Below are 26,785 nucleotides of genomic sequence, written 5' to 3' on the forward strand. Positions count from 1 at the left end.
CTGTGATGGACGCCCTTAAATTCAGAGAGGCAGATATATCAAGATATATGGTGAAAATACATCTCAGTGCCAATCACAGGCACGTATAGATCATGTCAAAGTGTTGTTTAAATGTTTCTTAACGAACGCATATAAATGTAAAATAATAGAAAATATAAACTGTGACCTTTGTTGTCAAAATTCAAGGTAAATGGTCGATTTCTAACCTGAAGATCACTCTGTCTGGTCCAAAAAGAATTATATCAAGGTCAGAGCAAGAGTTCTTATTTTCATTTTTGCTTTAGAGAGATTTTTTTTAAACGTGATTAGCTCAGATTTCGAGTTGATTTGCACAGATTGTCTTTAATTGCTCTGATCAAAGTGAAGTCTGATGTTTGACAGCTTGTTTAATTCTTATACAAAGGTACAAAATAGACTTTTCATAATTACATTCGGAAATGTTCATTGTAAAAGTCATAATTTTCATATACACGAGAAGTCATGTAAGTATTGACATCGGTATCGCCATCGGGATATTATACTTGATATTACTTAGTATCGGATCGGGGGGGTAAAATAATGGTATCGTACATACCTAGCGGAGAGAGCTATCGTCGTGCGATCCTGCAGCCAGGGCTGGGGCCATAGGGCAAGGGCTCCCCTGCCAGGGCAGGAAGTGTTGCTTTCAAGGTCCCATGCATCCAAGTGACACATTTATTTTCTCTGTAATTACATAGCCATAAAGCAATAACCACGATGAAAGTACCACACATGGGCCGTGCAGATTTATTTGTACTCCATCTCTGCCTTAGATAAGATTTAAAATGACACTGAGATACTGAAGAAATGCAAGGCAGCATGAAGAAGACACACAAGAAGGAACATGAACAAAAGAGTAATGAAATATAAAAATTAAGTATACAACAAAGCTGTAATTGGACATGACTAAACAGGACATTATGTGTCTGCTGCAGGGAATCTATGTCTATGTGAGGTTGCAGTCACATGACTGGCACTATATGGGATTGCATAAGTCAAAGTGGGAGTTGCAGTATTATAGGCAGTGATAATCTGGTCAAAGTCCATTTTGCACAAACACAATCTGAGTTGCAGAAATTCAGATACCTTAGTAGTCCACAAGATAATATCATAGACATCACTGATGATTTCATTGGGGTTGAAATCAGTGATATCAAAACCACCTTTTTGTTTGGGATCCATGTGTACAGATCAATGGCCTATACCAGAAAGTTCAGTTGTGAAAATTTAGAGGTGCTTTAGTAATATTAATAATGATACAATAGAACTAAAAATAGAAGAGAATTAAAAAACAGTTTTATTTTTAATTGACAAATCTGTGCTGATCTAATGGAAAAATAGCTTCCAAACTTGCTTAAAGATTACACTACAGGCAAATAACTTAAATTGGTGGATAAGTTAGTCTCGGTGAAAACTCAGACTTCTGTGGGATCATCATGGACCCAGTACACGCAGACAATTCCTCATAAAAGGTAAAGAAAAGGGATGGAACCCTGTTGTTAGAGAAATAAAATTATTCGGTATGGCTAAAGGAAAACTACACCAACACTTTCACATTGCATCATTGCTATATCCTATTCTTTCATGATCTCATTATAAAGTCATCCATTTAAGTTTATTTCTTTTATGTAGCACTTTAAAAGCAAAGAGCACATGCACCAAAGTGCTTCGGAGGAAACATGCCGTATAAATGCCATATGAGATACAGATCAACATCAATTTATCAAAGAAATAGAAAAGTCATTAAAACACAGAGATATCAGGTGAAATTAAAATGATTGAACAATGATGATGAATAATGTTGTTTAAGACAAGCTCATCTCAGAGCAGGCTAACCCCACAGTGGTTTCAGACTCTCAGTCTGGAGCCATTGCATCCTTACAAGTATGTGATTTCCTGCTATCACATTATAAGGTAATAGCTGGTTATCGCCAGACAAGTAACATTATAGCATAATAGCGTATAAATAACGACACAGAAGTACATTATGATTTTTTAAATTTATTTATTTATTTTTTTATCTTCAATGACCTATCCTTTAAAAAACATTTCATCAACAACCTGAAAGTCTAGTTTTGGCACATTTGACACAGACGCTGTGATTTCCTATTTAGATTTGGATCAGTGTTTTACTATGTAGACTGTGACCAGAGCCTTATATTAGAAATGTCTAACAGAAGCTCTGACTGTGACCAGAGCTTTATGTTATAGAGAGAATCATGGGCGCCATGTTTGCTGCATTGGAGGAAAGATTCTGCAGAGTAACCCTATGGGGGTTGTTGAAATAAATATTTTCACCTTTAATGGGACTATAAATGTTATTAAATACCCCAGCTTCTACTTACTTTAAATATCTCGCATGAACCTGTAAAATTGCCTCATCAGTCACGGAGCTCTGTTCACTTTGTCGTCAGTCTCTGTGTTCATCCATCGCCGTGAAAAGTTTGAAATTATTCAGAAAAATTACAAATATTCAGAAAGTGAAAATTAAACTGGCCCTACTGTTATTTGTTATTATCATTATAACATTAATTACATGCACACGTGGGTCTGTATAGCTGCTATTTAGCTTTTAGTCTAGATAACTAGCTAGCATAAAGCTAGCATAAGGCTAGGTTAGCTTTTGTATAAAGTTAGCGGTGTTGGGCGTTTTGGCGGTGATGATATGACTTTATTTTTCCTGCATAAAATCTTAACAAAGTCAAAGAGGGGCATTTACATTTACCTCATGCAATAGGTAGAACTTAGTTGACATCCAGTTCTTAAACCTTCTGCTCACATAACTTTCTCCATTTTTGTTCACTGGGGAAATGGGGAAATTTGCCCCGTGTTTTCTTGATCCTGTGCTGCAGCCGTAAACTGAGAACTGTGGCATATTTTAACTTTTAATCCAACTTTATTCTCTGTCATTGCCATTTCTCTGTGGGTGAATACTGGTTCGATGCAGCAAACATGGCCTCCAAGAAAGACGTGACCAGCTCAGAAAACCAATCAGCATAGAGGGATAGCTCTGATGTGACTACATTGGCACGACCCCTAATGGAAAATTTTCAAATAGGTGCCAATTTTCTTTACAAGAATTGCTCTTATTGACATCTAATATTCACACTTTAAATTCCGCAGGCTAGATTGGACCCCCTTGCCAGCTGGTTTTAGCAGTTAGCGTGAAATAACTAACTTAAACAAAACTTATCCAAAAAATTGAACATGCATCAACATTATACTGACCACCTAAAATGACAGTAAGGAGCATATACTGCTGCCGGTCCCCAGGGGGAGCTCTACTTGCCTTGGTTTCACTTTTGAGGAGCTGATCCGCATCCATCTTTGATACTGAGTCCTGATATGAATCAGGTCTCAATGGGTGCGTTCAAGAGACCTGTTGTCTCAGGTATCGCCATGAAAGGGCTGTATCTGCTTACTGTGTTCCCTGCTCCCAGTCTCCCAATCCACACCTTTGTCTTAAAATAGCCTTAGAGTTATGCTTGAAGTTCCCATTTGGCCTTAAAAGTTGAACGACTTATGCACTACAATTTCACAGAGAGCTCGATTCCCGTTCAAACGCATTTCTTCAGGTTTCAGGTTTTGTACCTCCTATGAACGTGTCCTGGAGATGAAGTTGACTGCAAAATGTTTGCTTTTTATTTTTTTATTCAAGAGACAATCATCCGTAGACTCTTACAAGATTCAAAATAAAATTGCAGTTTCTTATATCGAAGTGGTTCCAGGACGCTCCATTATTTTGACATTTTTTCCCTGATTTTCCTTCCATACCTTTTGCTTTTTGTTTTGTTTTTTCATTCTTAGGCATGTTCTGGTGATGGTCTTTATGTTGCTGAATTAATTTGTTCACATCCACTGCCAAGCTCCTTGTTGTTGTAAAGTTGTAAGCTTTGATTTGTATTTTATATTTCTGTATTTTTGGTAACAATTATACTTACAGAACACAAAACATGCTGTAAACTCTGTTAGGACATAATGTGAATATGTCTCACTTAATATAGTTAACTCTTTGGCTTGACTGTAAGTTGTGTTAATAAAAAATGTTTAAAATGTTTTCATATGTCATGACATATTTCTTTAGTCATTTTAAAGTTTGATGCTCAGAGCCAATCACTGGAACATTATTGTATTTTTTACCATTTATTTATTTTGTTTTTGGTTATTTTTCCCCTTTGGGTTTCATTCAGATTGAGACAATTTGTCTTATCTGGATATCTGATTCTCTCAAATGAGGTTTATACCCCAGAAAAAGGTGTAAATAGCCAACTGATATGAGTGCTTCTTACATGTGGATCACTATGTGATTCAAGAGTGGAAGAATAAAAACAACAGGACTAAGACTCTGAATTTACATCAAGACAAGTACGAAACGTAGCTGCTCCAAGGTCTTTCACACAGGTTTTCAAAGATCCAAGAGTGATTAGTTCCCTTAACTTTAAAGCTTTCTGCAGGGAGTTCCAAGTAGCAGGGGCAGAGTACTTAAAACAGATTTCACCAAATTCAGAATGAGATTTCAGCACGTTTAATAAGTACAAATCATTGGAATGTACACAGTAATTGCTTTGGCTTTTTGAGATGTAATGGCATAAATAGTATTTAGGATATGTAAGTGTAAAAATAAGTATTCTTTAATGAGCCACTATAATAATTATGTATATATATGTAACATTGGTTAATGTTTTGCTTTAAATTCAGCTAATATAAGTGATTTAGGCTGACTTGAAGGGGCAGAACATGACTGTGATGATGATCTGGTGCTTGTGGGAGACAATAGGGGTGACTGTGCGTGGCACCAGCCTCAAAAACAGCAAATTAACAGAAAGGCTTGACAGAGTCAGAGTGGCAGGCGCATCAACTGTGAATCACGTCTTCAAGTGGAATTGCTGCCATAAAGACTGGCTAAGAACAACCACGAGTAGAGAGCTGCTTGGTCCAAGAAGTACAAGCAATGGATGTTGGACCAGTGGAAATTTGTTCCAATGACCATGTCTTTGTGAGAAGCAGAAAAGGTGAGCAGCAGGTTTCTATTCACTGTGAAGCATGGAGGAGGAGGTGTCCATAGTTGGCAAAAGAGCGGCTACTTCGAAGAGTCTGAAATATAAAACACAAGACTTTTTCACCATAAAGGATTCCCTCAAGATAAATTGTTTACCCACCTGAACATATTTGCTATTACACCATTTAGCCAGGTGGGGGCAGGCTCTGATTTATTTTCTGTATTTTACAAAGCACAGCTACCCATGCCTTTTTGCCAGTCTTCAGTGGTAATTGCAATAGAGCAGGGATAGAGGTCTGGCAGCAATCCACTTGTCAGCATTTTAGCCACTCCCTCTTTCAGTTTAAGAGGTGAACTGGAAACTGTGAGAGTAACCAAAGCATTGAGTGTTCATATTAAAGAGTGTGTATGGCATAACACCACCAATCCTGACATGTACAGGCCCACAGTTTGGACTAGGACAGTGTTAAGTTTGGTATTTTCTTCTGTCAACACTGCCAGACGAGTCTCAACCTCTTTTGTCTTGATCTTATCCTGTGTTATCTCAGATGTCTGAGTAGAAAGATGAACATTCAACTGATGCACATGGCCTCTTAAAAATGCCATTTGAATTTCCAGTATGGCTATTTTCTTATCTTTCTCATCCAAAGTTTGGTGCAGTCCCAATTCAGAGATCTGAATTAGACCATCTTTGGTTCGATCATGGCTGTTGCTGACTGCAGAGTCGGTGTTTTGGGGCAGTATAGCAGTCCTCACTTCCTCCCCTATGTTGTTACATATCCACTGTTTGTGAATCTGCTGTTCTTTAGATGGTGCCAGCTGAGGTTGGGGCACTACTGCTGGTACTTGAACAGGCAGTGTTTGTGGCATCAAAGGTACGAAATGAGCAGGTGGTAGTATGGGAGGTTTCTGTTCGAGGCCGGCTGGGTAGTGAGACAGACAACAGGTTGGGTTAAGGGATCTGGGTGGTGTGATGAGTAGAAGTTGATGAATTAACTGGTTGACTAGAGGATGGATTGGGTTGATTTCCTGCAGTTCTCCTCTTCTAAATTGAGAAGTCTGTTCATCACCTCACCAGTGGATCTTTGTCTCTTTGTAGTTTGTTCCTGTAGGGAGCTCTTCCAAGTCGTCTATTGATGGTCTCTTTCCTGAATCAGTTCCTCCTATGCTTGCTTTAGGGGGACCTTCAACTTGGATGTAGCTTCCAAGTGTTCTGTCAGGAGAAGGGACGTGTCTTGGTCCCATTGGTGTCTTTCATGACTTCTTGGCTAATCTGTACTTGAACCAGCTTAGCCATCATTTTCATGTTGTCGTCTATCTGAAGTGCCAGACAAGTCTTGGCCTCCTTCATCTTGTTCTGTTTGACTACAAGGTCTGCTTCCAGTTGAATAATTCTTATGGAAGAACTTGGATGCATTGTCTTTTCCTTGAAGTTCTACAGAAAGAACTTTCACTTCCTGTTTTGCCTGGTCCCTTTCACCAATGAGCAGTTTGTTAAAATCCTCTGCGTCTGTTTGTAAATAAAAGGATGGCTGTGTCTATGTCTATGTGTCTTTTGCCACTTTCACATTGAAAATAGGGTCTGAAAATCCTGTGTCAGCCCGCCTTTGGTGCGCTTTCACACTGCCGGCAGTCTGCCAAATCCCCAGAGCAAGCACTAAGGCAATGAAAAACTTCCTTTTCATGGGAAGAAACCTTGAGTTTCTTCACATCTCTAAGTCTCAGCCTTAGAGATAGGGTAAGGAGCTCAGACACCTGGGAGGAGCTCAGAGTAGAACCGCTGCTCTTCCACGTCGAGAGGAGTCAGTTGAGGTGGTTTGGCCATCTGGCGAGGATGCCTCCGGACGCCTCCCCTTAGAGGTGGCTGTAGAGGCATATCCCACTGATAGGAGGCCTCGGAGTCGCCCCAGGACACGATGGAGGGATTACATCGCCCATCTGGCCTGGGAGCGCCTGGGGATTCCTCTGGAGGAGTGGGTGGAAGTGGCCGGGGAGAGGGCCGTATGGACCTCCCTCCTGAAGCCCTTGCGACCCAGACCGGGATAAGCGGATGAAGACAAGACGAGACGAGACGAGAGAAACTGGTCCACCCCAAAGACAAAACACCCAGACAAAAACAGAGTAATGTCGTGTATGCCTTTCAGTGCAGTAAAGAATGTACAGACTTGTACACTGGGGAAACCAAACAACTCATCCATAAACACATGGCTCAACACAGAAGAGCCAGCTCATCAGGGAACAACTCAACACTCCACTTCCTCCCCTATGTTGTTACATATCCACTGTTTGTGGATCTGCTGTTCTTTAGATGGTGCCAGCTGAGGTCGGGGCACTACTGCTGGTACTTGAACAGGCAGTGTTTGTGGTATGAAAGGTACGAAATGAGCAGGTGGTAGTATGGGAGGTTTCTGTTCGAGCCATACATCATGCTGGTTGTGGCTGGATGGATGTGTAGAGGTCGCTTTGGGTGCTGTTGAGGGCACCTCCTTAGCATAGGCGGCTATTTCGGCAGCTGTAAGTCCTATGGTAGGACGTGTTTTGGCTTCCTCAGCATTGGGAGCTACTTCAGCAGAACTGTTCAGCCTTTTGATTCCCTTTGTCTGGTCAACAGCTTTGTCTCTTTGTGCCTGCAACATCAGTGTGTTGGGTTTAGTCTTGCTTAGTGCTGGAAAGTCCTCCCCGTTCAGCTGAAAATTGTCTATTTTGAAGTGGACCCTCTTAACAGAGGACTTCTTCTCGACATATGTGTCTGGTTTGTGGGAGTCTTGAACATTGTCAGGATGCCTGGTGTCCTTTTGTGGTTGTCCTCTCTTTTGTGTGTGTTTTGCTGTGCTGGTCTGCATTGAAAAGGATTTGTCTTTTCTTTGCGCCATCACTCTGTTGTGTGGCTGGAATGATGTATTTCTCTGCATTTTAAAATCTGGTCACTATTTATGGAAAAAGTCTGCTTACCTTGATTTACTGTTTTTGAATATCCGTGGACTGCAAATACTTACTGAAATATTCGGGTTTTCTCAGGGGCTTGCTCACGCTGTCTCCTACTGGACTGAACTTAGGTGGGATCTAACCGCAAAGCTTTCGTCATTGGATGATGACGCCAGTGGAACGTGAGCACTAGATCGAAGGAAAACTGTAATGACGTAATCCACGACATGACTCACGTGACATACATCGCTCTCCTGTCGCCGCCGTCCTTTAAAATACTACTACTAATAATACAACAATTAAAAGTTCACGTGGATTATATATATATATATATAATATATTTTATTATTTATTGAAGCGAGCGACTTTTTTCTGAGTGGACTTTCTGAGTGGAAGTTATGCACCGTGGGAAAACAACACTTTAGCGGCGCTAGGTAAAATAATAATTTTTATTTCCTCATCTGTATTTTAAAGTCTGGGCAGGCTGGACATGTCATTATTTTTCAGGATAGTTGTGAGACTTTTGCTGCATTCAGGTAACCTAAGCAGAATGGGAAGATAAATCGAAACAGAAAAACAACATTGATTTTACCGACTTGCACAGGTGGGTTAATCCAGCGTGGTTATTCACAGTGTCACTCTTGTCAGTCAGATAATTAATTTGCAAAATTGCCCTGGTGTAACGTATCCGTGGCACATTATATTCACGCACGTAGCGCCTATAAATCTAGCTGGAACGTATAAGTTTTGATTGAGAGGTGTTTCAAACTCGGGTGCTCAGATTATGCTTTAAACGATGCATCATGAACGCAACGTTTGTGGAGGGTCTGTGCAGTCTCCGCCCCTCACCCGAAAGTCCCAGTGAGCGAGTAGGATCACAGGTTCAGAGTTCAGATTGACTCCTGCAGTAGTGGTCGTCGACTGATCTGAAGGTGAGACTCTTTATAAGTTCAGTTTTGAGTGGTTTATTCCCACAGTTCATGTGTTTCACGCGAAGCTCCAACTACTGCTCAACCAACGTGTTGCTGTTACATAATGCACTTTACACAGTTTTAAACAGAGTTGTTGTGCATGATACAGTAGTTTCTATGCAGGTTTGTTGGGTTTAGTTTAGTTAGTTTTTATTTAAACTTCTGTCTTTATGTGCTTTTCTTTTTCTTCTCAAAAGAAATCCAGCAATATTAATACATAATACTGAGTAATACATTGTTTAATATGAATCAAATCACAATAATGTGTTACTATGTTGGAATGTATTTTAGTATAGTGGTGATTTAATGTTTTAGGTGCTCTAGTAAAATTGTTGTTTACACGTAGGGTTTCTTGATGGATGAGTAAGTCTCTCTGTCTCATGTCGGTGCAGACATGCGGGTGGCAGTGATCGGAGCTGGAGTCATTGGTCTGTCAACAGCTCAGAGCATCTATGAGCAGTATCACTCAGTCGTCAGTCCACTGACCATTGAGGTGTATGCAGACTGTTTCACTCCTCTGACCACCAGCGATGGAGCAGCTGGCTTCTGGCAGCCTTACCTGTATGATAAGGGCAACATCCAGGAAACGTAAGTTCAGTCGCTTTAACTCAGATTTACATATTTATTTATTTTTTAAAAACTGAGCGTCCCTTTGTGTTGTCACCTAAAGGAAATGGAATAAGGAGACATTTGACTACTTGCTGAGCACACTCAAGACGCCAGAGTCAGTAAAGATGGGCATATTCCTTCAGTCTGGCTACAACCTTTGCACTGAACCAGCACCAGTGAGTAGTGCTTTGTCTTTATCACATAACAAATGTAACCTGAAAAATAAGATATTGCTTCACTGTGAAGCCATTTAAGAGCAAAGGTCCTGTTCCATATTTAAATGTGTATATAGTTACAATGTAACCTCAAATAAATCACATGCCAGTGGAATATCTACCATAAACAAAAGTCCGCTAGTTTCCAGCCACTGCTGAAGTAGAGCTTTGTTCAGCCGCACAAAGGATGGTTGCCTGCAGTGGTTGGGACACATCAACAGAGAGGCCCCAGGGTTTTAAACTCAATAGTCTATAGTTAATTGGGATTCTGTGTCCTGAGCTGACCCGATTCTGCCAAGACATTTTAAGTGTCGCCGTTTCACTGTAAGTGAATTGATTTTGATTACAGGACCCCTCATTTAAGGACGCCGTCCTCGGCTTCAGGCGGCTCACGGATCGGGAGCTGCAGATGTTTCCTGGATACACGTAGGTTCTCGCTGAAGCTGCCATGAAAGCTAAAGAAAAAAAGAACGAGGAGACTTTCTGTGAAGAGTCCCAGTCGTCCCGTTTGAACACACCATCTCACTGAATTGTATGAGAAGGTGTGTCCATACTTTTGACTGGTAGTATATCTATGTGAGAACAAAAAAAAACAAAAAAAACAGGACCCTGAGGTTCCAAATAAAAACTTCATCTCTCCACCATCTATTCAGAAGTGAAGAACTCAAACATGTTTACAACTATTTTCATATCATAGTCAGAATTTGACCCTCCTCACACACACTACTATATATATATATATATTACAAATACTGCACTAGAAACATGTATCATCATGTTATATAATCATCAACCATAAAATGAAATGAAATATCAAAGAAGCAAACGGCTTATGCTCATTTTCTAGCTTGGTAAATGTCAGTTTTTATTAAATCCATCTTATGTGTGTCAGTTTCAAGCTTAGTTCCTGCACTAATCTGTATTTAAAATCAATCTCTGATTTTTCTTGCTAAGTGAGATAACACCAGTGTTTATGACATTGCACGAGTCTCTTCTCATTTGTCCAGACATGGGTGGTTCAACACTGCTCTCATGGTGGAAGGTAAATCATACCTGCCTTGGCTGATGGACTGGTGAGTCATTAACTTTGCACTTAACAGCCTTCTCAGCATTTTTTTCCCCAGAAGTCCTTAGTTTAAAATTTATTATGTAATAAAACACAAAAGGAATGTCCTGACTGATGAATTTTATGTTCTCATTAGGTTAATGAAAGTTTTGTTTTATCTTACATGTTTACCACATGGTCCGCGTGGTATCAGTCTACCTAAAACGATGAGCCTTTTACTAAATGTTATGTTAGCCTTTAGCTGATTGAACTTTGTGCTGCCTGATATGTGAATCGTATGCAGTGAACTAAAGTCATCGGAGGTGCAGAACTGGGAGTGAACTGCTATCACAACCTGTGCAGGCGTGAGAAAAAAAGAAACATTTAGACAGCTGCAGAAAGACTGAATGTGACCTCAGTCAATCATTTATTATATGTATTATTTTATTGACTTCTAGTGCTCATAATGTACATGTTCTGTTACATTCAGGCTGCAGAAAAGGGGCGTGAAATTTTATCACAGGAAAGTTGAGTCCTTCAAGGAGGTCAGTGGGAGCTCTTTTATTTATATATATACTTTATATACGGTGTGTGCTGTATATTCAGTTTTAGAAATGTCACTTATATATATTCAGTCTGTAAGTATATTCAGTATATTCAGTCTGTAATATTATAACGTTTTCCTGTTCCAAGAAAAGTTTGTTAAATTTTATCATCATATCACCCACAGCTGGCAGAATCTGGGGCAGATGTGATCATTAACTGCACCGGGATGAGATCAGGAGAACTGCAGCAAGACCCGGACCTGAAACCAGGCCGCGGTCAGATAGTGAAGGTGGGAGAGAGCGGCTCCTGGTGTGCAGCATGTAAAAAAGTTTCTATAGTTCACTATAAAGGCAACACAGTAACAGTACTGGGTGTCTCTCTGTGTTTCAGGTGGATGCTCCGTGGCTGAAGCACTGGGTTATTACCCACAGTTTAAAATCAGGAGTCTACAATACACCGTATATTATTCCAGGGTAGTGCTACTAACACAGCACACTACTGAGCACTGAACACAGTCATTTCTCTGCTGCTAGAAGTATTGGTGTTACTTATGAATGTACATTGTGATGTGTATAACGCATATTTCTTTAGTTTTTTTTTCTACAGTTTTTCTTTCTATAGTGTAATTATTTAAAGTCATTGCTGCATATGAAATTTGCCTAAACTATCTTTATATACAGTCTGTGAGCTAAATACAGAGTTATTAACATTAGGATCATTCCGGCAGCAGCTACAGTCGATGTTTTGTTTGGAGAGTTGAACGTCTGTGTCCACAGGAGTCGCCTTGTGACAGTTGGTGGGGTTTTCCAGTTAGGAAACTGGAGTGAACAGAACAACTCCACTGACCATCAGAAAATCTGGAAAGATGCCTGTGAGCTGGAGCCTAGTCTCAAGGTGAGATGATAATTATTTACAGTGAGTAAACCAAACCCTGAAGTGTTAACAGATTTAAAGTTTGGCGTTTGATATATTTATAATACGCATTCTGTAATGCAGCCCTCAGATAAGGAAGAATTTTAAAGACATAACCAAATATTGTAAACATGTAAGGTTTTTTTTTTGACATGATAAAGCCTTTCTCTTGCTCCTCTCTAACCACAGCACGCCAGGATAGTAGAGGACTGGACCGGCCTCAGGCCCGTTCGCAGCAAAGTCCGACTGGAGAGGGAGACCATACAGTCCGGTGCGACCACGATAGAGGTGAACTTTACCTTCCAAGCAGTACTTCAGGTATTCATTTTAGTCGTTCACCTTCTAAAATGTTGCGACACTCACTCAGGTGATACACAACTACGGCCACGGAGGCTTCGGACTCACCATTCACAGAGGTTGTGCCCAGGAGGCAGCGAGGCTCCTCGGTCAAATTGTGAAACAAAAAGGCAAAGGTCCAAAAGCACGCTTGTAAATTTGCATCTGGTGGTTGTTAATGCACATATTGTTCTTATCTGCTCCAACACTTAAAGCAAACTATAATATCCTTTATCTGCGGAGTAATAAGCTCGAAATCTTGTTGTTTTTAGTGAATTTAGTAAATGCAGTAATTTTAAGTGATAACCCCACAATGCGTTCTTAAAATAATAAATAACAAAATGAATCCACTTCTTGTTTTTTAAACTATTTACTATTCATATCATACACATTTACATCCAGTGCTTCGACAAGAATCTGTGCACACAGACACTTAATGCAGCACTATGGTAAGAGTTGACTTGTCCGACCTGTACTGGTTAATTTTCTTTTGTTACTCGTAGAATGAAACTGGGTAAAGTCCATGTCCACATCACCTTTGTTACAAACAAACGCCAAGACAACAGCTAAACCAGGTATCGGTACATTATTTACATGAAATACAGAATGTGACATCCTGCTAAAATTCACGAGTGTGTCCTAAGCTGAAGTCCAGGATATGTGAACTTGGTGCTGTACCGATGAAACACTGTGGACTCATGTTAGTTTTCTCTGATGGAGGCTCCAGCACGTCTGATCTAAATAATAAGACAACATAACGGTCGACACATAAGGAGGTATTTTCGTTATTACTAGAGGAATACCTGCATCTTGCTGTCGTCTTTAGCAGGAAATAAAAACTCGTTCGTGTCAAAAGTGTGAAACAATACTGACGTAATCATGAAAAAAAGATTGTCACTATACAGTATGCAAGAAAGTGAGTGGTTTGCAGTACAGGATGCCCAGATTTTCACCCTGCCATCAGTGAATCTAAAGTAAAATCCCCCCAGGCTACTCACCCTGATGTTCTGCTGATTTGATGACATGGAATTAATCTTCACGATGCACTTTCAACACAGCTGAGTTTGTAATTAGTGTTTTCTGCAGGCAATTTGTGTACACAGGATAACGCTGTTTGTTACATATCGATGCCCTTTATGCTAATAGAAGCAGCTTTCTCATAGTGTTAGGAGTCGGTCTCTCAGCCACACACTGAATAGGTAGTTGTAAGGCTCTTGGAAAACAAGATAGTTGTTTGAAGCTAACTAACGTTAATCCCCTTGCTTTTTTTTTTATCATAGCAAAACAGGATTGAAATACTTTGGTTGAAGTAGTAGTATTCTTCTTAAATTGCCGTCGTGTCCACTGTTTGCTTTTGCACCCATCATGTTGGTTATGTGGCGTTTCCAATCACCCTGCGTGCAGTTATACTGTTGCAAAGTCGTGACAGCAATGGTGTTTAACTACAATAATTACAGTGACATGTTGCAAAGTATCGTGCCACCTGGCTTTCTGAAGCCACCGTGGTGTCTAAACTGAAGAATCATATTATGATGGCCAGAGATGGACTCGGAGAGCTGCTGGCCTCTCTCCTCTCCGTGCCTTTTTTGTTTTTTTTGTTTTTTTTTTGTTGTCGCTGCCGTCACCCTTCCGCGTGCCCCAGCCGATGTTCCCTCAGCCCTGTGACTCGGAGCTGGAGTGAGTGTTTCCCCCTGAGCTCTGGAAGGAGGCCCGGCCCATCATCTCCTGTCCCCACTCGCGGTGGCTTGACTCCTGCAGGCCCCGGCCCGTCGTCTCGATCGGCAGTGCGCAGGAGGCGATGGCAGCCAAGAGGCAGCAGCAGCAGTACACTGAGAGGGCCAGGTATACAGATGACTCCAACATCACCTGCAGGATCAAACCCAGACACAAATAAAGGCTTTGATTTTAACGTATCCTCATTTTGCGTCGTGTTGTAGTGATAAAACGTTACCTGTGCGACGAATGGTGTGATGAGGGCACCGACTCTGGCCATTCCGCTGCTTGTTCCCAGACCTAAAGCCCTGGTTGCTGTTGGGTACACCTGCAGAAAACACAGAGGACGCGGCTTTTCTCAGACTCTGGTTCTTTTACCTGTTGATTTTGAGGTGTACAAAAGGCACAAAAATTCATCTTACCTCTGGGGTGTACACATAGGCAGCCTGGAAGCCCCCTGCAATAAACGCTCTGGCGATGAATATTAATACTGTCATTGATGTCCTGCAAGAGACAATGCGGCGATTAAACGAGTGGCTCCACAACTCGAGAAAAGTTTAAAAATTCAGCTGAAGCCCGCCTTACCTCCCAACACAGCCATAGAGAGGAATGATACACATAGAGAAGACGAAGAAGCACAGAGCCATGGTCCTCCTCCTTCCCAGTCGATCGATGGCGTAGAGTGTCACCAGCAGCCCTATGTAATGCCAACATAACTTAAACTCCTGGAAAGGTTGTGTGTCCTTTACAGCACAGTGAATGACATCATTTATGATTTTTAAAAATATGTATACAGATACAGGCATAACATTATGACCAGCTTCCTAATATTAAATAGGTCTCCCATGTGCCTCCAAACAAAAGAGTTTTGAATCATCAGAGAATGAACATGGGCCTTCTGAGATCAGTGCATTTGGAGGCCAGGTCAACAACTCGTGCTGTTTTAATGTTTATTTTTGAGTTGTTCATTTCTTGTTTGTGTGTGTGTCTGTGTCAGATTGCATCCTGCTGGGGGTGGCTGCTGGACACAGTGAGTGTCATTGCCATGGGGTGGGGGTGCCACAAGAATGCAGCATTATCACCAGATGCTCAATCATATATATATATATATGTATATATATATATATATATATATGTATATATATATGCTTGACCTGATATATATATCAGGTTGGGTCAAGCATACAACTTGTCATAGGAAGCAGGTGGAGATACAAGAACCCTGACAAATTCAGTCTCACTATGAAAGATCTATCCACGTTATCTTTAGTATTTTAAGTTATCCCTGCTCTCTCTCATTGATTCTCAACGTATTAGTCTTTGGTAACTCCATAAAACAGACACCTATATAAATGATCAGCAGGCAGGTGATAATACAGTTATTATTACTATAATTTCCTACTAATCACTGTAGCAATTACAGCAAACAGAAAAACTAGAAACATTATCTACTAGATGATATTTTGAAGATAATTCAGTACCTGGGAATTCAGACAACGTAGTCCACAACAGGTCTTTGTAGTCATCCGAGTTCAAATATTTACACTCTAAGCTGCATCGGAGCTCCTTCTTATTACCTCTGGACACTAGAGGGAGATGTCAAACATCAAACAAGCAGGACAGTACACGCCCAGCCCACTCTCTGGGATAATTATTTGTGTGATGTTTTTTTTTTTATATATAATCATTGAGTGTTCACTCACTTCCACACGCTCCTCCCTCCTGAAACAGCTCTGTGGTGAGCAGGACCAGTCCATAGTAGGAGAAAGCATTTGCAAACCTACAGAGACACAGGATGAAACCATGATGAGTCATATTAAATGAGGAAAAAAAGAATGTGGACAATAGGGAAGGAAATAGTGTCAGAGTTTACGACTGTGAGGCATCGATCATTCACTCACCAAATGAACCACAACAGGATTGTGGTCCAGCGGAAGTGTGATGAAAATAGATCTTTAATCTTCCCACGATCTTCCTAATTAAAAAAACAAACAAACAAAAGACATAAAAAAACAGCACTGACAACATGTAATGGGATCATATGTAAATAAATTACATTCAGATCATCATACTGCAGACACTGATTGTACCTGTCTGGCAGTGATTAGTTTTCCTAGTGGCATGGGTGCTCCGTTCTCTGTGGCGATGCGCTTCAGTGTGGCCAGAGCCTTCTCCTGGTTCCCAGTCAGAACGTCGTATCGAGCGCTTTCTGGTAGCCACTGAGCGCCCCCAAAAAAACATGCATGTCACTTGATGAAGCTGCGATTTGTCACACATCTCGTTGTAGAACAGGAGCTATACTCACAAAACACAGAAGGGCAAAGATGAAGAGGGGGATGGTGGAAAGGCCGAGCAACCAGCGCCAGCCCAGAGTGGGCATCACCAGGATTGCTAAGAGGACCTCGAACACAGTGCCCAGTGCCCAAAATATCTGCAAGATAGAAAATGCAAGTTGTTAGATCAAAAGAGACTTGGTGTCAATAATATTTAAAATGAGACGCCAGCGCAGATAAAGCTTTACCTCAATCAGCAAGATGCATGTGGCTCTGGACTTCATCGGTAGAAACTCTGCATACAGCGTCACCCTTTAAGGAGGGACACTGTACTATTAATCCAAACTCAGATCATTCATCACGGTGTGTCGTTTTAAAGAGAAGAACAAACTCACGACTGCGGGGCTCCTCCGATACCAAAGCCCACCAGCGCGCGAAGGACGAGGATCCACCCGTAAATGGGCGCAAATGCGCTCATGAGGCCGTAGAACATGGTCCACAACACACTCATCTTCAGACCCTACGTCGTCAAATCAAGACAAACTGCTCAACACATACTGACCTGATATTTTATACTATATACAGCAGATTGCCCCATGACCTCATGATTGGCACACTACGATTGCCTGATATATATCCAGTCTTTCCATTTAAAGAAAGCTAAACAGGTGAAACATATAAGACAGTCTGGGATATGTGAATATACAGATATTCGTGTCAAACAGGAGTGTAGAACTTACTGTTTTTCTGCCATATTTGTCAGCGATGTTTCCCCAAAGAGAGGAGCTGATCATCATCCCGATGAACACTGCCTGTGCCAATGAACAAAATCCAATCAATGTAAGTGGGATTAGGCACGGTGCAGCAGAATTTAAAAATACAATGGCTGATGTTATGTTCATTCTCTCACATATTCCGACTTGCAGGTAGCATTTTGTTTTGTCTATCTGCAACATTTGAAATCGCGCCTTGTTTACAGGTTGCTTTTTGTTCTACTGTATTGTAAACATGGCTTTGACGGTCACTTTGCAACGTGATTTAAAGACACTGAAATCTGTTGAGGCCTTGACTTTCCCCACATGGTGCTTACACAACGCGTGCACTTACTTTGAAACAATCCCTAAGCACTTGATCAATAAAAACCCAGGCAGCCATACAGTCCCGCAAGCAGGAGCACTTTGCAGACATTAGAGAGCCATTACCGATGTGAGCAGTGCCACCTCCAGGCTTGGTAGTCTCCATTCACAGTGGAGCTGTGGGGCCAAGATGCTGAGGATCATCATTTCCATAGCATCAGCCATCTGAAACGGCAAACAGAAACAACAGTGAATTAGTATGTTCACACAGCATCTTGTACGGACTTTGTATGGTAAGTCATTTTTAATTAAAGTTCTCACCCAGGACAAACCAGTGAGGATGGAGAGTTTCCACTGAAATGTCCCAAAGCCTATGGCCTCGACAGCATCTTCTACCATGAACGTGTCTAAAGGAATGAGAGAGATAGGAATCTTAAAGGGAAGGCATGTTCAGTGTTACTTGAGTGTGAGTCTAATTTAGAAGTGTGGTAAAGGGAAGTTAAAAATACTGCCTGGGAGAATTGGAGCCCTGCAATACCGTACCGTCAGTCGGGTTGGCAAACTCCCGAGGTACCGGAGCTCCTTCTGCAAGTGCCACAGACTCCAGAGCGGTCTGCTCTGCGATCCTGGGATCCTGTTCTCTGCTCTCGACATCCTCCTCTGAACGCGTGCTCTCTCCTGTGCGACGGAAGCGGACAACACTACAAGACACAAAACAGAGATGTGTGCTTTCCTAAAGCTCAGAATGATTCATAGTGTGGCTTTTCAAAGGAGTTTCAGAAGACTAGTTCCAAGACAACGCCAAGTACAAATGAGAGTCAGAGGCTGTTTCCTAGGTGATATGAGCTTTTTCTGGATGTGATTTTGTGAATGGGTGGTAGTCCTGTCCTATGGCGGACCATGTCAAGCCAATTGGCAGCTCTAAACACTCTATTTAGTGCTTGGCAAGCTTATAAAGGCTAAACACCCAGGGATGCACATGTGTGCTACTAAAGGACGGTTTAATCTTAGGCTTAACATGTAGAAAATTGATGGTTTGTTTAGGATGACAGCTCTAGTGATGTCTTAATTGTTGTAATTACATAGCACAGTCTTGCAATAGAAAGTACCAGTGCCACAGATGAGTCTGTGACATGCCCAGGCATATACTGTATGTCTTTTACTTTAAACCACTATAATTTTCCGGAGTTTCCTCTGGGGGAAAAAACACCAAGAATTTATTATTGTCCAGCACGGCTATTGCAACAGTACATTGATTTTAAAAAATCAAAGATATGTCGTACTTTTCTTTTCTTTTTGTAGCTCAGTTTTGAACATTTATGAAGAAGTGTGGTCATTTAATTCCTGAAGGTGACTGACATACGTTTTACTGTAACCAGTGTCTCTTATGACGTCCAGGCTAGACTTTTGTGCTCAGTATGCAGAAGGGTTAAAATAAATCACGGAGGGTTATGAGTCATGGCAGCAAACACAATAACAAGTTAAAACATTAACTTATCCAGAAATCGGTGCAAGCATTGCACCTTGAGAATAACGGCACACAGACTTTCGATAAAATGCTACGAATATCAACAAACTGCACAACCAGCCGAGTCGGAGCATGCTTAATTATTTCTATTAATTCCCGGATTTATAGGATCTAATTTCTAGGCTACATAGCTCTTAACACGTCCTGAAATGACTGCTGCTTTTTTGAGGAATGTCATGCTATTTGTGGTCCAGCGAGCTAACCAAACACGAACCTGTCAGTGGGCGAAGCAGCGGACAAACATGCTGCCATGACTGAAAATGGACGAACAGGACTGAAACGCGCGGGTGTGCAAAGAGTAGCCTACTCACGGCAGCTGTCTCAGTTGGAAATGATCATCGTCCATTTTGGTGTTTATTGGCGTGCGTTCCTTTTGGCCTCATCGCCGTTTACATTGTCACGAAGAGCAGCGATTTCAGCACCGAGGAGAGCGACCTGCTACGAGTGTCTGCCGCAGCCAATCAGAGGCCACCCTCAGCGAGTCAGAGGAAGAGCGGAGGAGCTCAGGGGGATCTACATGCATGCTGATTACTGGGGAAAACACATGACTTATCAACGCACACACTGAGCCGGCGTGTCACACTTAATAATGGGACACCATTGCTTCACTAGACCAGGTGACATAAAACACGAGCACAGGAGATTAAGTTTATGAATAGTGACGTTAGAGATAGTTTTTTAATAAAAGCTTGCTTTTTCTCTGATCCAAATGACACTGGAAATTTTGCTTTTTTTATTCCTGAAGATGAAGCATCACAAAAAGCTATCATTGTCAAAACTATGTGTTGATTAGTGAGTTTGTTTGAGTTGCACCTTTCAAACAGGGAATTGTGTTAAAGTGGTTGACTGAAGGTACGGACGTGAATAAGGACAATTAAAACATATGTAAGAAGGCGGGGAAGTTGTGGATAATTCTAAGTATTCATTTTAATGGGAATGGAGCAACAACCATCCTTTTGGTACTGTGTATTTGGGCCATATCTCTTTATAGGCTACTAAATCTGCAGAAGAATTCGAATAAATCATAAACTATCCTGGATCATGGCAGGAGACAAGTCAAGATACTGTACAAACTAATGTAGAAATCACAGAAAACCTGCATAAATAACAGCACAGAGATTTCCTATGGAAATGCAACCACTTCAAACTAACTACACTGACAGTCATGATTAAACATACAGTGTGTCCGGGGCAGACTTTCATATTTAATGTCCTGAAATGTGCAAAAATAAATGTTTGGTATTTCTTTTATCAGAACCTGGAAATTTTTGGAGACTTTCTTAACATTACTTTGAAATGTTAGTAAACGGTATATTGCTTGAAATGTAGAACAAGGGTGACAAAACAAATACATTAGTATCGGGGCCTTTGGGTGGAGGTGAATTACAAAACATTATGACATGTTAAATGTTACCGGTATTTTTATTTATTTGTTAAAACATTTCTTTAAGAAAATGTAGAAAACAAACAAATGTAGAATCATCTTGCAATCAAAAGAGCAACCAAAAATGTGTTTCAGACAAATGTGTTTTGCTTTGAACTTTGCCTTGAGGATGAATGCTGTACTGCCTCCTGCAAATGTGCGCAACAAAAACATTTGGTGGTCGGAGTGTAAACTGTGTAACACACTGGTCCGCTCTTCCTTGGATCCGTCCTGAAACATGCCACAAAATGACGACAGTTCCGGAAAGCCAGCACGATGTTGTGGTGCAGACCAGAAAGCGCTGATAAGCTTGTTGGCGAGTTCCTTGGCACCGGACCCGGCGTCAGGTAAAACCTCTCCACTTGGCAAACATCAACTAAAACTTATTTTTAGTGCAAGAAGACGGGAGCGATGCGGGTCACTGCGCCGCCGTACGTTGAACCCGGAGAGTAACATTTGCAGACGACAGCGCAGCCCGGGCTAATTTTTCGTTTTCTAAACCGACTGATAGACAGACAGGGCAACAGTGACACGATATTTTACAAGTATTTAATTGTAGCGGCTTGGATGTTTACTCACAGAGCAGACATATTATACAGAGGGCAGACTGACCTCAGTGTTGTCGGTAAGTTAGCATTGATGCTAAGCTAGCTCCTGTCTACTGTGTGTTGTTGGGGGTAAACTAGACAGATATTGGTTATATGTCGTAGGTTCACATTTGTTATCATATAATATTATCATATATCAAGCTTGTCAACCGGGACATTAGCAGACAGGTGCGTGAGTGTTGATCTAATCAAGTTCTGTCCTGTTTGCACAACAGGCAAACTAATTGGATTACGTGTTAGTAGATCATGGAATTAATCAAATAGTTTTTCCACTAGATTTTGTGGTTTTGTCTGATTTCTGATGAGAGGGCATGCATGTATAGGTAATAGAAAAAAAAAACACTGCGAAGGTTTTAGACCCACGTGGGTTCCCTTTAAATTCCCACAGACTCTTCATAGAAGAAAGGGGGTCACACTGCAGCTGTTGACTAACTCGGACTGTAGATAGGTGCTGTTACAATACAATGAGGGGCATGCATTCAGTGTTTGTTACTGGGGGTAGACCAAATTCTGCAGACACATGTCTGTATAACACAATAAACATCCACTTGCCGGTTCATTAGGTTTATTGGTGAAAAAACACCAGTGTAACAGCCACTTCACGCCTGTTATAATGTTCAGTTGATAACACTGTAAGAAAGGTGGTAATTCAACTGTGTGGTAATTTTGGAGGATGTAGATTGTGGTGTTAAAATAATAGAAGCACGTGTGGCTACAACACAATTAAATATTACTACCAACTATGGCCTCCAAAATGAAAACACTGTTGAATCAGCAGCTCTCTCACTTACTAAAAACAAATAAGTACCATAACCCTCATGAACGTATGATGTGTTTTCACTAGTGTATCTAATGAACTGGCAAATAACACTATCACAAACAACATACGAATACAACATCTAAAATGACCAAAAGGTTTTGGTTAATACAGCTGAAATTCAGCCTTTTATCAGTATTGAGTGTCAGGGATTTATAGTTCATTGTTGCAGCTTTCAAATCCCTGTCAGTGTCGTATTGTTGACAATATAAATCACACATCGACGTGCATATTCACTTGTTGCTCTCATGCGTTCCTGCCTGTTCTCCTCTCCTGCTCTTCAGCTTTGCTTCAACAACACATGTTGTCTCATTCCAGAAACAAGATGATAAAAAACTGGAGTGTCATTGGTGGTATTGCTGCGGCGATTGCAGCTGGAGTCTACGTCTTGTGGGGCCCAATTACAGAGAGGAAGAAGAGGAAGAGAGGTAAGAATTTGTATAAAAACGACATGCACAGAAAGAGATCTGGTTATATTGCTGTAACTTACAACAACTCGTGTTTCCCTCCAGGTATGGTTCCAGGTCTGTTAAACTTGGGCAACACCTGCTTCCTGAACTCTCTGCTTCAAGGCTTGGCAGCGTGTCCGTCCTTCATCAGGTGGCTGGAGAAGTTTTCAAGATTGCCTTCAATCCAATCATGCAAAGACAACCAACTGTCCACAACACTTCTCCAGCTTCTCAAAGGTATATACACCCAGTCTGTCACATGAGAAATTGTAATGCAATTGTGTGCATCCACATTGTTCATGCCCTTTCTGCCCTGACAGCTCTGTCCAGTGAGGAGCCGGGAGAGGAAGATGTACTTGATGCCGGATGCCTCTTGGATGTTCTCAGACTGTATCGGTGGCACATCAGCTCATTTGAAGAGCAGGTTAGTTAATTATGCCACTGAATGGTAGTTTTTGGTAGTTGTAGTTTGTGCTGCATTGTCACATAAAAGCCTTTTGTCTCTTTTTCTTTTTGTTTATCCCCTCTCAGGATGCACATGAACTTTTCCATGTTCTTACCTCTTCACTGGAGGAGGAGCGCGACCGCCAACCTAAAGTCGCTAATTTATTTGACATGCAGTCCCTCGAGGTAAGTTATCACTGTCCTCAGATCTCTCCTGCACGCTGCACCCCTGCCCATGCTCTGCTGTTGAGTTTCCTTGAGTTTTTGTGCTAATTAAATCATAAATCTCAGTCAGTCTCAGAGTATGATGTGATGTGAAAAATATTTATGATGTGTATATTTTCTACCAGAGTATCCCTGATCAAGATGAGAAAACTATGACCTGCAGAAGTCGAGGTAAGGGGACAAATAAAGCACAATCTACATGATCAAAAAAAAAAAAACAATATATTTCAGCTCTGTACATTTTTGTTTTGGCAGCACCTCTTCATCCAATACCAAGTCCGTGGAAGTTTCATCATCCTTTTCATGGTCGTCTAACGAGCAACATGTCGTGCAAGCGCTGCGAGCTACAAGTGAGTTTGTTTTTTGTTTTGTGCCATGTAGTGAATAGGAAATGAATTGGTGTGACAGAAATGATTTATACCTCCATTATGTGTTTCCTTTAGAGTCCAGTGCGCTATGACTCATTTGAGAGCCTGTCTCTGTCCATCCCTCTACCTCAGTGGGTAAGCAAAAATGTCACCAGCACATGATATCGTATCATCAGAGCATCACCACTTAACGTACCACTATGTTGACCTGTGTTTGTTCTCAGGGACGACCTATGTCTCTTGATCAGTGTCTTCAGCATTTCATCTCCTCAGAAACCATCAAAGAAGTCGAGTGTGAAAACTGCACCAAGGTACGTGAAGACCAGGATCAAAGTCCAGTTAAATTGTAATCCTTTTGTTAAATGTTTTACTGAAAACCAAAGTCTAACTACAGGGGTCTTCTCTTTCTTTTTCTCTGATCATTTTTCTTCAGCTTCAACAGGGGACCATATTAAACGGGCAAGTACTAGAAAACCAGAGGACGACATTTGTTAAACAGCTAAAACTGGGAAAGGTAACTGTATTTATAATATCACTGTTGGCTAAATATTAATGGTCTGAGGTGTTAATCTGTACGCAACTAAAACCTTTTTAAATCCACTTCAGGTAAATCAATGTAGGAGTAGTTCAGTAGATCAAAACCTTGCCTCATCTGTTCATATCTGTGTTGTATGTAGCTCCCCCAGTGCCTTTGCATCCATTTACAAAGACTGACGTGGTCGAGTGAAGGAACCCCCATCAAACGCCAGGAGCACGTTCAGTTCTCTGAGTATTTATCAATGGACCGTTACAAACACAACACTTCCGCACAGAGGAGCCAGCGGATCAGATGTGCTCCAAAAGCATTAACGGCAGAAAATCTAGATGATTCCAGAGAAAAGCCCACTGCCAATGGCACTGGTAGGATGCATTTACTACATCTGTCACATCACACTCCTTCGTGTGTAGCTAGTTCTTGTCATTCATCGTACATCTGTTGTATTTTGTTTTCCAGATGCAGAGCATCATAACAACAACAAACCTTTTTCCAACGGGACCTGTTCGTCTGTGTTCCTTCAGTCTCAGACTGTGACCCCAGAGCTCAGCTTCACATATGACTACAGGTAAACTTTCCGTTGGTCTATTTGTAGTCTGACAAGTACTTCTTATATTTCTGAACTCTAACTCCAGGATGATGTTTTGGCTCAAATGTTTGTTTATTTTTAATTATTTTATTTGATATGGACAACACAAATACATTGACACTGTCCCAGTGGACAGACTAGATGCTTTGCTTGAGTGTATATAGCAGGCATGCTAAATGTGTTGGACATATGTTTGCTGGCTGCACCAGAGCCTTGAAACTTAGGCCAATCAAATGATAGCCAACAGGTTCATGGATGGTGGAAAAACTTTACGTGGCTGCCTTTACTTAACTTCATTTAAACCGACAGTATTACCTGTGTGAACCAAGGGTTGGATTTAGAGTTAAATTTAAATGGTGTGTAAAAGTGAGAATTTTACTGGAATCCAACATGTTCATATGTATGAGTTGAAAAGGTTTAACATTTTCAGCATTAAAAGTAAAAGTAAAGTAAAAAAAAAGGAGACAGACTTCTACTGACACAAACACTCAAAAGAACAAACTTTTGTTACTACTATTACTATTTATACTATTTATCATTTTTACAGTAGGTTAAAAATATATATTTTTGGTGCTGGTGTAAGTATTAAATATAAATACATAATAAATGGTATTGTACTGTATTATTTGTCCCACGTGTAATGATATACATTGACAATTGGCACATGCAGATGCTCTCATACAGGTCACGAGTAGTGACTGATAATCAATCAGCTGCACTGCAAAAACAGCATCATTAGAAAGAAGCAAAATATTGTTATATTCAATCAAATCATCTTGTATTAAGAAAAAAAAAAAATCTGCCAGTTGGTTAAGCCTTTTTTGCTTGACAAAAATTCTTAAAATAAGCACAAAGTCCTTGTCTCTGAACAAACTATAAAATGTATTTCTTTGATACAATTGTTTGCTTTCTTGAAATTTCTTTTTTTGCAGTGTGTACCTGCCTTCTGACTGTTGTTTCTTCCCTCCCAGTTCCACAGAGTACCTTTTCCAGCTCACAGCTGTGCTGGTCCACCACGGTGACATGCACTCAGGACATTTCATCACGTACCGCCGCAGCCCTTCCTCACCTCGCAGCCCTTCTCCCTTCAGCTCACAGTGGCTTTGGGTGTCAGACGACTCGGTGCGCAAAGCCAGCCTGCACGAGGTGCTGTCTTCCAACGCTTACATGCTCTTCTACGAGAGAGTTCGAAGGCTCAGTCTCACCCTGCACTCAGAGGAGTGACCAGAAACTCATAACCTTGGAGCCTGAAGGACTTCCAGTCAGTGCTGTCACGCTGGATGTGACAATGAGACCAGAGAGGAGCACCTTCCTAGATTTCTTACTAACGTTGAATGTTGAGGGACGTTGTATGATGTGCTGTGGACTCACTGGAGGACGCTGTCAATCCCAAAGATAATGGACCTGCGAGATTTTAGACAAACGTCTGGTCACGTAAACCAGTTTTCTTTGGCTCATGTAGCAATTTCTGCTACTACGGGACAAAGAAACCGGAACGCATTATGGTAAACACCAAAGTAAAAGCCCTGAAATACGTTTGCTCATGTGTGACGCTCACGATGATAATTCTGTTGAGACCGTCACAGTTGGCGGTATATGATTATGATGCTGTATTTATTGATGTTAAATTTAAATGCTAATACTTTAGGGTGTTCCCGTAATTTTGCTTGTACATTACAAAAACAGGAGTAGCCCATTACCTCTTCTCAGAAATGATATTTTAGAAGTTACATACTACAAAAAGTCAGATAAGTTGAATTTATCTTAACACTGGTTCTCTGTTGTCTGATTTGCCTGATCATTCCCTGCGGTGAACGTAAACCGCATTCGACTTAATGTTTCGATTGACACAGTTTAGGTGTTGAATTTGATATTTTTCAACAATCCCGACGCTGCACGGTTGAGGTTCAAGTGCCAAGTTGTCGCTAACGCTTGAGATGTTTAACACGTGGAACCACGAGTGCTACGACGAATGAGAGTGTCCGGCGAGGACCCTCCCTGAAAACATGGTGCATCACAGCCCGTTTGGCATGGTGTCGGGCTTTAACGGGTTCATCTCGGTTAATGCATAAGAAGTATTTAGTACCATCCTGCATATTTTTAATCCTGTGAAAGTGGTAACTGCCGTTTCCTACTAAACCAACGAAATCTACATGAGAAA

General features: G+C 41.1%; 3 protein-coding genes across 5 annotated transcripts; 2 read left to right on the plus strand and 1 right to left on the minus strand.

The window, feature by feature from the left end:
- The first annotated feature begins 8,762 nt into the window (after positions 1 to 8,762).
- Positions 8,763 to 12,926, plus strand: LOC125012174 (D-amino-acid oxidase-like). Of its 2 annotated transcripts, none has more exons than XM_047591954.1 (11): positions 8,763 to 8,874; positions 9,306 to 9,501; positions 9,584 to 9,698; positions 10,087 to 10,163; positions 10,745 to 10,810; positions 11,273 to 11,327; positions 11,513 to 11,617; positions 11,719 to 11,801; positions 12,105 to 12,222; positions 12,430 to 12,528; positions 12,608 to 12,926. In XM_047591954.1, the coding sequence occupies exons 2-11, from the start codon at positions 9,308 to 9,310 to the stop codon at positions 12,731 to 12,733; spliced, it is 1,038 nt and encodes a 345-aa protein (XP_047447910.1). In that variant the 5' UTR covers positions 8,763 to 8,874; positions 9,306 to 9,307; the 3' UTR covers positions 12,734 to 12,926. The 2 variants fall into 2 exon arrangements, with proteins under 2 accessions (XP_047447910.1, XP_047447911.1); XM_047591955.1 differs by having other exon boundaries at positions 8,802 to 8,874; positions 9,260 to 9,501.
- Position 12,927: 1 nt separating this feature from the next.
- Positions 12,928 to 19,718, minus strand: svopa (SV2 related protein a). The gene is made up of 16 exons (XM_047591922.1): positions 19,478 to 19,718; positions 18,182 to 18,339; positions 17,960 to 18,045; positions 17,765 to 17,863; positions 17,303 to 17,374; positions 16,958 to 17,082; positions 16,811 to 16,874; positions 16,595 to 16,720; positions 16,380 to 16,508; positions 16,191 to 16,264; positions 15,993 to 16,069; positions 15,771 to 15,875; positions 14,875 to 14,986; positions 14,712 to 14,793; positions 14,528 to 14,617; positions 12,928 to 14,442 (listed from the first exon to the last, which is right to left on the minus strand). The coding sequence occupies exons 1-16, from the start codon at positions 19,510 to 19,512 to the stop codon at positions 14,230 to 14,232; spliced, it is 1,647 nt and encodes a 548-aa protein (XP_047447878.1). The 5' UTR covers positions 19,513 to 19,718; the 3' UTR covers positions 12,928 to 14,229.
- A 1,019-nt stretch (positions 19,719 to 20,737) lies between these two features.
- usp30 (ubiquitin specific peptidase 30) lies at positions 20,738 to 26,271 on the plus strand. Of its 2 annotated transcripts, none has more exons than XM_047591927.1 (13): positions 20,738 to 20,936; positions 22,333 to 22,442; positions 22,527 to 22,700; positions 22,784 to 22,887; positions 22,995 to 23,093; positions 23,258 to 23,303; positions 23,388 to 23,482; positions 23,576 to 23,635; positions 23,725 to 23,811; positions 23,934 to 24,014; positions 24,178 to 24,400; positions 24,495 to 24,603; positions 25,596 to 26,271. In XM_047591927.1, the coding sequence occupies exons 1-13, from the start codon at positions 20,866 to 20,868 to the stop codon at positions 25,846 to 25,848; spliced, it is 1,512 nt and encodes a 503-aa protein (XP_047447883.1). In that variant the 5' UTR covers positions 20,738 to 20,865; the 3' UTR covers positions 25,849 to 26,271. The 2 variants fall into 2 exon arrangements, with proteins under 2 accessions (XP_047447883.1, XP_047447884.1); XM_047591928.1 differs by lacking the exon at positions 20,738 to 20,936 and adding an exon at positions 20,947 to 21,214.
- The last annotated feature ends 514 nt before the right edge of the window (positions 26,272 to 26,785 follow it).

The sequence above is a fragment of the Mugil cephalus genome, chromosome 8 (assembly GCF_022458985.1).
Source record: "Mugil cephalus isolate CIBA_MC_2020 chromosome 8, CIBA_Mcephalus_1.1, whole genome shotgun sequence".
Classification (NCBI taxonomy): Eukaryota; Metazoa; Chordata; class Actinopteri; order Mugiliformes; family Mugilidae; genus Mugil; species Mugil cephalus.

Coding starts and splice junctions, on each gene's coding strand:
- usp30 (XM_047591927.1), top strand. CDS start 20,866: ATGTTGTGGTGCAGACCAGAAAGCGCTGATAAGCTTGTTGGCGAGTTC. Junction 23,483..23,575: donor GCAAGCGCTGCGAGCTACAA/GTGAGTTTGTTT, acceptor TGTTTCCTTTAG/AGTCCAGTGCGCTATGACTC. Junction 23,636..23,724: donor CCATCCCTCTACCTCAGTGG/GTAAGCAAAAAT, acceptor GTTTGTTCTCAG/GGACGACCTATGTCTCTTGA.
- LOC125012174 (XM_047591954.1), top strand. CDS start 9,308: ATGCGGGTGGCAGTGATCGGAGCTGGAGTCATTGGTCTGTCAACAGCT. Junction 9,699..10,086: donor TTTGCACTGAACCAGCACCA/GTGAGTAGTGCT, acceptor TTTTGATTACAG/GACCCCTCATTTAAGGACGC. Junction 10,164..10,744: donor CAGATGTTTCCTGGATACAC/GTAGGTTCTCGC, acceptor TCATTTGTCCAG/ACATGGGTGGTTCAACACTG.
- svopa (XM_047591922.1), bottom strand. CDS start 19,512: ATGGACGATGATCATTTCCAACTGAGACAGCTGCC. Junction 16,721..16,810: donor CATGCATCTTGCTGATTGAG/GTAAAGCTTTAT, acceptor TCTATCTTGCAG/ATATTTTGGGCACTGGGCAC. Junction 14,794..14,874: donor CTCTATGGCTGTGTTGGGAG/GTAAGGCGGGCT, acceptor TGTCTCTTGCAG/GACATCAATGACAGTATTAA.